This window comes from Pteropus medius, unplaced genomic scaffold (assembly GCF_902729225.1).
Source record: "Pteropus medius unplaced genomic scaffold, Ma_sr-lr_union100, whole genome shotgun sequence".
NCBI classification, from domain to species: Eukaryota; Metazoa; Chordata; class Mammalia; order Chiroptera; family Pteropodidae; genus Pteropus; species Pteropus medius.
This window is the reverse complement of record NW_024344378.1, coordinates 51,758,898-51,769,084: the sequence shown is the minus strand read 5'-3', so window position 1 is coordinate 51,769,084 and position 10,187 is coordinate 51,758,898. Positions and strand designations below refer to the sequence as shown.

Below are 10,187 nucleotides of genomic sequence, written 5' to 3'. Positions count from 1 at the left end.
GGCTTCCTCATGATCAGAATGTTCCTCAGGCCCCCTGACACACTTCCCTGAGGAGCCATAGGGTGAGTGGGCCTCCCAGCAGAAACTACTTTGCATGTAGGTTGAGTGGTCTCTGCAGTTCCTACCACCCTGGACCTCGGGATCCCAAGAGCTCACGGCTCCTTGGCGAGCACATGGCCAGCTGACAACACCTTCCTTTCCTGTGGCCCCTTGGCAGAGGCTGCGGGCTGTCTGTCCCTGCCCTCTACCATAAGGTCCTTGGAGTCTTCCTGTCACATGGGGGATCCTCATAAATCTAAAAGCACCCCACCCTTGGCCTGCTTTGGGGAGGAGAGTTGGGTGAGAATCCAAGATGGCCGCACAACCGAGTGAAACCCATTCACTACAAAGACTGACACTGCTGGGGCCAACGGTGACAGTGGGATTGTGACGTGAAGAACAGGAGTGGCTGAGGAGAGGGCAGGCCTCTTTTCTGAAAATCTAGAGCCTAGATGTTGGAATGGGAGGGGCAAGTTCTGTAATCCTTCCTGTCCAGCCCTGGTCAGCTGCCCAGCCCCCACATTCACAGCACCCCTTCCCACCTTCCAGATCATCCCGGGTCTCAAGGTTGGAGACCCCTGCATTTCGCCACCCACTTCCGCCTCGGTAACCCCCATGTGACCCAAGGCTGATTTTACTATCACCCCATACAGGGGCCTCTCTCAGAGTGAGTGATGGAGCAAGCAGAAGCACAGGGCATGGATAACACACGGACAAGAAACTGGAGACAGACATACACCAGCGAGACAGAGGGACCCTGTCACTCCAGCCCCTCCCCTGCCTCGGGCCAGAGAGTGTGGCAGACACGGAGATGGCAAGCTCAATGTGGGAGGAGAGGGATAGGAGGAGGGGGGCGGGGAGAAGGGCAGGGAGCTTCCTGTGCTGCTTCCAGACCCAGGCCGAGAGGGACTCTACGAGGGCCTGGGGAGAAGGCGGGTCAGGGCTGGACTGCAGGACTTTGGCCAAGGGGACAGGGGGCAGGGGCTGGCAGGGTGGGGCAGGGAATGCTCGGACCCTTGGTGAGGCTCCCCCATTGTGGGGTTCCCTGGTTCTGGAGCCAGGGGAAGCAGGCTGGCTGGGCCCATCCGCCACCCACCCGCCCCCTCACAGCTACACCTCCTCCACCCAGGCCTTGAGCCCTCAACACCCACCCCTGCTCTTCGGGCAGGTCCCAGGCGCCAGGCCTAGTCCCAGGCCAAGGCAAGTGGAGACCCCAACTTACATCCAGCGAAGGCTCCGGCATGTCGGATGCTCCCTGCGCTCCGGCCTGACCCTCTAAGGCTGAGGAGGGGTTAAAGGTCAGGTCGCTGTGTGGATGGTTGCTGGGAGCGGCCTGTGGCGGTTGCCGGGGAGGCTGGGAAGGAGGAGGAGGAGCCCCACTGTGATGTAATGGAGGCCCTGACTGGCTGCTGGGGTGTGGGACGTGCAAACCTTGTTGTATGGAGGGATGGGGCTGGTCAGAACTGCCAGCGTGTGGCATCTGTGGAGGAGGAGAGAGCAGGAGAAAAGAAAGGTGAGGTGACGAGGTACAGCAACGAGATGCCTGGAGAAATGAAAACCAAACAAAACCAGGAAAATAACAAACCCCCAAAACAAAGCCACCCCTTTACAAAGTTGAATGTTTTTGTTTTTGTTTTTTTGCATAGAAACAAACAAAAATCCTCCCCCAAAACTGCCAGTCAGGGAGGCTGTGCAGAGGAAGGTGGAGGAAGGGACCTCTTAGGCCACATGGGGCCGGAAGGGAGGCGGCCAGGGGCTCTGGACGAGCATAGATGCTGAGAGTGCGGCCCAGGCCCTTCAAGGCCCTTCAAGCCCCTCCGCCTCCAGAGCCAGGACACCACCACCACCACAATGAATAACAGCGAGGGCAGGATGAAGAAGCAAAATGGGCATGTTTCCAGGGAGTGGGGAGGTAAGAGGGGTGCTGCTGGCAGCGTGGTGCAGGCCCCCAAGGGCCTGGGCGGTGGAGAGCAGACATGGACAGACAGCATGGGGCAGGCATGCAGCTCGGGAGTGGGTCTGCGCCTCCCAAGTGGGCCCTGGGCAGGGGCAGTACTGGGCACGCAGGTTCCTTCCATCAGCCTTGACAGAAGCCCTGCCTGCTGCCCTGGAGGATGAAACTGAGTTGATGTCAAAGGAACAGAGTAGGGGCCTTTCAGCACTGCCAGACTCTTTGGCCACCCATCTAGGAAGCTACATACAGGCTGAATCCCTAGGGTGCTGAGGAAGGCAGGCACCTCCACATCTCTTAGGGTACCAGGGCTCACCAAGGGCGTGCCTTGCTCAGGTAGGGGCAGATCGTGCTTCTCTGACAGATGAACTAGAGGACCCAGGCCCTCCCTTGCACATATGCACTGAATATGGCCTATGGGTGGAGAGCATGTGGTGGGTGGGATTTAAACTTCCCCCGCTAGTCTGTTTGCTGTTCCAAGCACCCTTCCTTTAGAGTTCAGATCTCGGAGAAAAAGCCTGAATCCAAGCCCTCACCCCAGTCCCAGCATCTCTAAGAGGCAGGCGCCCCATTCCCTCACCCCCTCTCTATTTGTGAAGGGGAGCTCACTAGCTTGCTAGGCCATTCGCTTCAAAGGGTAGCCAGCCCGGTGACCCAAAGACTCCTTGGTTTTTAGTATGCTCCTCCCCTCTCCATCTTCTGAGCCCCACAGAAACATTATTTTTTCATTTATGAATCTGAAAATGGCAGCTGTACCCCTTCCTGATTTTCTCTAGACCCTAGTTCTCCTTCCTGTTTCTCCTGAAAGCTGTTTCCACAGAGGCTGTGGGCTGGCCTCTGCCCATGGTCCAGGTGGCCCCTCATAGCACAGTGACCCTCCAGCTTGGGGTTGGTAACCTTGAGGCACCATGTGTGGGATGTGCATGAGGTAAGAAGGACCAAGAGAGGCTGGAGGGACAGCCACCACTGCTGTCAGTAAGGCAGGCTTTTGACTCCCACCCATGCCTACGGATGCCCCACCATGCCCATTCTGGGGTAGCCCAGCCCAGGACAGTCACTGGATCTGCTGACACAGCTGTCCTCTTTGACTTTGACATCTTCTGGACTGTCTTAGGACCTGAAGGGCAGGTGCTCTCGGGGACCTGCTGACAGACCTGTCAATCTGCCACCTGGCACGGGAGAGTCCTTGGGCAAACCAGCACCGGGTCAGAGCTCTCTCGTAAGTCTTTGCACGCACGGGAATCCTTCCCAGCTTTGCGCTCCGCTGGGGGGAGCCTGCTCTGGTTGGGCAGGTGTGTGGGGAATGTATCTGTGACCGTACCACCCAAGTTTGCACATCTGTACTTCTGGGTCCAGCTGCCATGTAGAGAGAGCCCAGAAATGCGGAAAGACAGTGCATATCCAGGGGGCATACTGGTGGGGGGAACTGTGAAGTCAACTCATAGGTGCAGGTCCCTCTGAAGAATGCAGGTTCAGGGCTAACGAGGCAGGAGAAAGTCTTGTTAGACACAGAAGTATATGGCATCCTGCTGCCATTTTCCAGTGTTGGGAATTGTGAGGGTTCAGGATGTGACTGTGTGTGGGTGTGGAATGCTGGGTGTGGAATGCTGAGGTCTTGGGGAGCAGGGTGGGGGAAGGCGGGCAGGAGAGAGGCACCCAGAAGTCAGAAGCCCCAAGGAGCAGAAAGTAACTTGTAAAAATGTGGCTGAAGCCCCCAAGAAAGCAACTATTTCCAACCTGGCATTCTGGGGTCCCAAGGGAAAATTGCTATAGTGCCCCTCACCCGGATTCCTGGTTAATTGTCATTGTCACTAAGAATCAGGTGGCTGCGGCCCACAGGATAGCCCTGGCCCAGTGGCAGAGCCAACTCCACGTCATGAGTATGGAACAAGTATAATGCAGAGACTCCTTCCTCCCTTCCTTCCAGCCACATGATGGAGGGTGGGAAGACCTGAGTGGCACCTTCTGATGTAGGACCATCTAACCCTGCTACCAAACAGGACCCTCTCCTCTTTAGTTGGTATGGCCCAAGATCCACTGCCAGGCCCTCAGTGACTACCCTCTTGCCACTCTTCCTCTTTCCTAGGGTGAGGGATCAGGAACAGACAGAATCACCAAGACCTCAGACTTCAGCCTTCAGGCCTCAGTTTCCCCCAAATCCCAACTTCTTCTCCTATCCAGGCCCTGCTGGACTTTTTGTTCCATTAGCACAAGGCCTGTGTCCATCTTGCTTACACCTGGTACAAGGCCTGGCCCAGAGCACAGGATTAGGAATCTTAAATCAAACGAAATCATCCAGTGCTCACTAGACGAGCTCTCAAGAAGTGGCCAGGCCTCCTACCACTGCTGCCACAGCCACAGGAAAGGGAGGCCTTTGGACGGCACGGGAAACCTTTACCTGCAAGAGGCCTTCTCAGCAATGCAGAATATATGTTAATATGTAAAACAGGTCTAGGAGGAAATAGTCTCAGGGTAAGCAGACTTCCTAGCATTTCTTTTTGTAGGAGTCAGTAGAACCAAGGATTCAGACCTCTGGGGACTAAGAGCCTGGACTTGGGACAAAATTCTAGATGGCTGGGGTTATAGTAAGTCAGTGTGAGACTGTGTGTAAATGAGGGAATTGCATGTGGGGGTGTGGGTGGGCTTGTACATGGGGGGTGTGCATGCATACACGTGTGCATGTGGGGAGAGCCTGAAGCTTTCCCCATCTCCTGAGAATCCGATATCCTGGGTGAAAGAGGTAAGTCCAAGGACGTTGACAGGCTATGACCCAGCCTCAGTTGGGCCTCTCACTTCCTTCTGAGCTCCTAGATCCAATTCTCAGTCCTCCCCTTTGCCTAAGAGGGAACTAGGCAAACATTAGAAAGGTCCCAGAAAAGCCCTCTGCCCATCAGCCCAACACAGGGGCTGGGGGCGTGGGGGAGATGGGGTGAGGAAGAGGTACTCACAGTTTCCTGCATGGGGTGGCTGAGGGGTTTGTCGAGGGCGGCCATGTTGTTGGGCATGTCCGGGGGATGGGAGAGCTGGGGAGGTCCGTGCATGAAGTCGTTCATGGACGTCCCACCAGGGTTCCCATGTGGGAAATCAAAAGTTGCCATGACCCTGGTAGTTGTTGCCTGGGAGAGAACAAGATGGTGGGGGTGGGAGGGTCACCTAGAGGGCAGACATCCAGCCTGGGGGGATGGGCAGTGTGTAAATTAAGAACCGAGTCCTGTCCTCCTGCGAGGCCAGAGTAGGCTCCTGCAGCTTTAGCCTCCGGACTGTGCAATGGGGCAGTGATGCAGCATTCTCCAGTGGGCCTCAGCCCCCAGGGCATGTGCTGTTCTACAGCTGCGAGGAGAGGCAGAGTGGGAGAAAGGGGTGGGCCTGGCTCCTGTGGGTTGAGGGGACGTGGAATGAGACCCAAGTCTCAGCCTTCCACAGGATATTCTGAGCTAGCCTTTCAGACCTCTTCTTCTCACTGTCCCCACATGGCTGCACCTCATCACTGAGATAACCCAGGTCCAGAAGGGGAGAGAATGCCCCACATCTGCCAAGTTCATGAAGAAAGCTTCATTAGACTCAAGATGATACCATTAGACGCCAGCTGTCTGGCCTTTCTGGCCACTGCTCCCTCCAGTATGTGGCCGTGGCAAGAGGTCAAAAGACTAGCACATTGGGAAGCCGGGGCCCACAGCATGCTGTGGACTCTGGGTGGGTGGGCTAACCACTCTAGGTCTGTAATCATCCAAGAGCGCTGGGGACCAAAGAGCAGGATCCTATTGGGGAGCTGTCACCCTCTGTGCTTGAGGGCAATAGGTACTTTCTGAGAGCCAAGGGCAGTACAGGTGAAGCTTGGTCTGGGCAGCAGAGAATAAGGGGGTAGTGATGCTGACCTCAGCAGCCAAAGGCGGCAGCTCCAAGCCCCTGGAGTCTGTCCCTGGGGGGTGTGAGAGTTGCAGGGACAGGGACAATATAGATGTCACAGAGAAACAGGGAAGGGCCGGCGAAGGGCCAAGAACTCCAGGTGAGAGTGTTCTGTTGGTCCTGGTGAGGACTCAGGCTGGGGAAGGGGTGGCAGCTGTGCCCCCAGCAAAGCAGGCTCTGAAGCCTTGGGATTGGCACCTGCCGGCCTAGAGTCAAGGAGCTGTCCCTGGGAGCTTCCAGAGTCAGGAGAGGAGGCTGATCAGGGTCGGGTGGGAAAGGCAGGAGGCTGGGCCACAGGGCAGCTCTTCAGTCAGGCTTCCCAGCTGGACACCAACCCACAGGGCCAGATGGAACCAGGAAGCTGGACAGAGATGGGATGATGGTGGCACATAGGCCATTGTACCCCTAAGTCCAGCGACGCAGGGCTGTTTTGAGGGGCATATGTTGCCTCTGTGTCTTCACACCACACCCTCCACCCAACACCTGCCACCATCAGCACAGAAGTCCTGTCTTCTGTGGGACTTGGAGCTGCCCTCCTTGTCTGGCGTCACCTACCTTGGTTGCTGTAGTCATTGGAGCTGGTGGCCCCAGGTGGAGGCGGGAGTGGATAGGGTGATGGACCAGGGCCCAGGGCTGCGATCATCTCCATGACGTTGGGCAAGATCATCTGGCTGGGACTCATGGTCTTGAATCGCTTGGAGGGGATGCCATCAGGGTCATCCTTAATGTGTAGGTCTGACTTGATGGGCACTGGCCGCCAGCTGCACGTGGGGTCGATGGTGACCTCTTCAAACTCGGAGCTGCGGGGATCAAGGGGACAGAACTGAGGCTTCAGGGAGCTGAGCTTTGGACGTAAGAGTCTCCAGCTTGGACAGACATTGAGGCGTCCTTGCCCAGTCTCTCTGGCCCCATTCTCTCCAGGCTCTGCCTAGGATAGAGGTGTATGGGATTTTTACATCTTTTGGGAGATGGAGAGAATGATGCTAGGAAAAGCAAGTGGCTGCTGGCCCTGGAGCCTTCCACCCAGGAAGTGGCTGCCAAGGGCACTGAGCACTGGCCTAGTTTGGTTTGTTCTGGAAAGTTTACTTGCCCGCATGTACAGAAGCCCCAGGGGCAAACTCCTAGAAAGGTGAGAGATGTAGGAAAGTGGTCTGCCAGCCTGTGGGGAAGGGGTTGAGGGTATCAGGGATGTTCAGCGCTCACCTTATTCAATCCAGGCTGGCATTCCCGCCACCCTGCCCCATGTGACCCTAGCCGGGGAGGCCCACTTACTGCTGGATGGCATTCAGGATGCCCCACATGTACTGATCCACCTCCAGGCCCTCGAGCAGAGCAGTTTTACTGGAAAAGGAGAGGAAAGAGCTTGGTCTTTGCGCCTGGACCCTGGCGGGTAGGGGAACAGCTACCCTTCCCCTCTGTGTTAATGGCACCATCCCTGTCGCTGGTCACTATTACAGGCACTAACAGGAGAGGGTGGCCTTGTGACAGCTTGATACAAAGGGATTATGTACAGCTCCCACTATGAGCCTCTCTGCTGTACTTGGGTTCTTTAGCTTTTAGGGCAGATGAAGGTGGCTGGACCCCAAAGAGCAGGGCCAAGTGGAGGTCAACGGAGCTCTGCTGAGGTGGGTGTCACTCACTTGCACACAGGACACCTCCAGGTCCCTCTCTCGCAATTCAGCTGCAGGTATGATTCCAGGTCAAAGCACTGTGGAGGCCGACAGACAGACAGATGGACAGACAGATAAGATCAGGACTTAGCAACAGCCTCAATGCAAGTGCAATTGCCCCTGAGACCCTTATGGAGACCTCTCACCAGGGAGGGAGACACGGTGGGAGAGACCCAGGGCTGGCTGTTGGGTAGAGTGACGATCATGTCATTTTTCTGCTGCTCATATAGCACACCCGCCACGCCAAGTTTCTTCACGCCTCTGCCAAGCCCTCCTCACACCCATTCCCATGCCTACATCCTCCAAGAAGCCTTCATGGTTCCCCTGTAGCAGCCCCTAACTGATCTTGCCTGTGATAGCCAGTGTGGACAGTGTGGGCAGTGTGGACTCTGGCTTTCCCACCAGCCCAGCCCAGGTACTGAGGACACATGCGACCCAGTTCATCAGTGTGTGTGTGTCAAATAAAGCGACCAGATGTCCACTGTGCCCACCATATTCTCCTGAAGGGAAGGAGGGAGATTCTTGCTCACTTAGGAAGTCCTCAGGAGGCCGTGTTAAAGGATGGGGATGAGGTCCCAGAGCCTCTCCCTCCCTCCTACTCTGCAGGCTCACACCCAGGCTCTTTGGGGATGGCCTCTCACAACCCTCTTCTGGGATTCCTTCCCTGAGCAGCCCCAGCCCAGTGAATCTCGCCACCTTGGGCTGCTTGCATTTGCACAATGCTCTGTTGTAGTCACCCAGACTGTGACTGTCACTCACTCCACCCATTTCCTGAGTACCTGTTCGGGGCAAGGACCTGGAACACAGCAGGGATCAGGCAGAGGCATCCCTGCTTTCAGGTCCTGAACTAGCCCTGGCCATATGTGTGGGATTTCCAGCTGGCATCTGACATCTGCCCGGGCAGGAACTGTCTAAATCTAGTTCTGTAGCCCCCTGGGCTCTAGCCCTGAGCATGCAGAGAAGATGCTCAAAGGAGAAATGACGGCTAAAGTGAGTGAGTAAAATCAGCTGCTGATGATCACGACGTCATGTGGGGGGTCAGAGATAGGCTCTGCTGCCCCTCTGCCTACCCTTTCCCATCATAGCCAGATTCTAGGTGGCTCCTATGGGATGGCTCACCTGGACGTGCTTGCAATCATGGCCTCGAGCAGGCAGCTGGATGCGCCGGAATGTGATGGGGCACTTCAGAGACACTTTGATGGCCGTCTGCTCCACTCCGTCCTCCCCATTGAGAGTCGTGTTGCCTGATGAGGCTGCCACGCTGCTGAAATTCCGCTTGACTGCGGGGCAGGAGGCATAGGTAGGTGGATGAGGAGGGCAGGGCAGTGTTGCACACGCCCCCTATGCTCTCATGTGGCTGAAATACGCCCTGGTTTCTCTACCCCTCCAAAACTGGAATGACTGCAGGAATGACTGCAGCACATCCTGGCCTGGTCAAAGGGGAGCCTGGACTGCTGGATGCCCCAGGCCACCTAGCACTCTGGAATGGCAATCCCCACATTCGACACGTGTGGAGTGCATGTGCCCCTGGAGGTGGCCACGTCAGTTCCCCAGTCTCTGCGGAAGAGGTCTGCCTTCAGCAGGAAGGGGACTTTCTGCAAAACTGGTAGAAACCCTATCTTGCACTTCACTGATTTTCTGGGTCAGCGTGTCCCCTTCAGGCACTTTTGCACTTATTGTGCAGGTGTGGAAATGGGAACGGACAACTGCCTGGTGGGATTCTAGGGCACAGGGGTAAGTGAAGAAGCACAACGGAAGAGAGGAACAGCAGTGCACCTCCCTGCGTGGTGCCTCAGAGTGGTCGCCTGGGGGGTCTCCTCCAAAGGAATGGATCTAAGCCAAGTCCTTTCCTCTAGAGTTAGGCGTGAGCTGTTGGGGCTGGGAGGCCAGCCTGGAATCAACCCATGCCTCCCTCCCAGGGAAGATCCCCTTCCCCAGTTCCTCCCATCTTTCTAGGTGATCATCTTCAGGAAGCCTGCTGGGACTGTCTATACCATGGTGTTTTGTTTTAATCCGGCTCACACAGGCTGTGCTATGAGCCAGGTGGCTCAGGATTCCCACCAGGTCTTAAAGTACAGTACTTGTCTGATCACTCCCCTGGTCCCAGAGAAGGAGTGGGGTGGGAGTCGGTGCTAAGGAACTCAGGGCCCTGGGGTATTGTGCACAGAGCCAAAGGTCAGTCCCGGTGGAAGGTGCTCACGGTGGGCTGGGGCCTGCTCCTCACACTCACTTTTGGTGATGCAGTGCTCAGCAGGCAGGAGGCGCTTCTTGAGGAGGCCTTGCAGCACAGAGCGCACGGATGGCCGGTGGACCAGCTGCAGCACGAAGAGGTGGGACTGCGAGGAAGAGTGGATGCTCAGCCCTGCCCCAGGGTCCCCACAGCCCTCCCCACCTGCAGACTCTGCAGGCCTAGGCTGCCCCAGGCCCTAAAGCCCCTAGAGGCCATGTCCATACTGATGCATGCTAGGAGTGGGACCCCCGGGACATGAAAGAGAGAGATTCAAGGACGAAGATGTGAGCCAGGTGACCCAGGCTGGGTTCACCACCTAGGAATAGCTGCCGCTATTGTAGGCTAACAAGGCTATGACACTGAAACACCCTGGGATTGGTTATGAGACACT

General features: G+C 56.5%; 1 protein-coding gene across 1 annotated transcript in view; it reads right to left on the bottom strand.

Moving 5' to 3' along the window:
- Positions 1-6: 6 nt before the first annotated feature.
- Positions 7-10,187, bottom strand: part of ZMIZ1 (zinc finger MIZ-type containing 1) — a 228,870-nt gene continuing 218,689 nt past the window's right edge. Inside the window, 8 exon segments of the mRNA XM_039872214.1 lie at positions 7-1,519; positions 4,939-5,079; positions 5,081-5,106; positions 6,452-6,696; positions 7,169-7,237; positions 7,537-7,604; positions 8,686-8,846; positions 9,797-9,902. Coding sequence (XP_039728148.1) covers positions 977-1,519; positions 4,939-5,079; positions 5,081-5,106; positions 6,452-6,696; positions 7,169-7,237; positions 7,537-7,604; positions 8,686-8,846; positions 9,797-9,902 — 1,359 coding nt within the window. The 3' untranslated portion in view covers positions 7-976.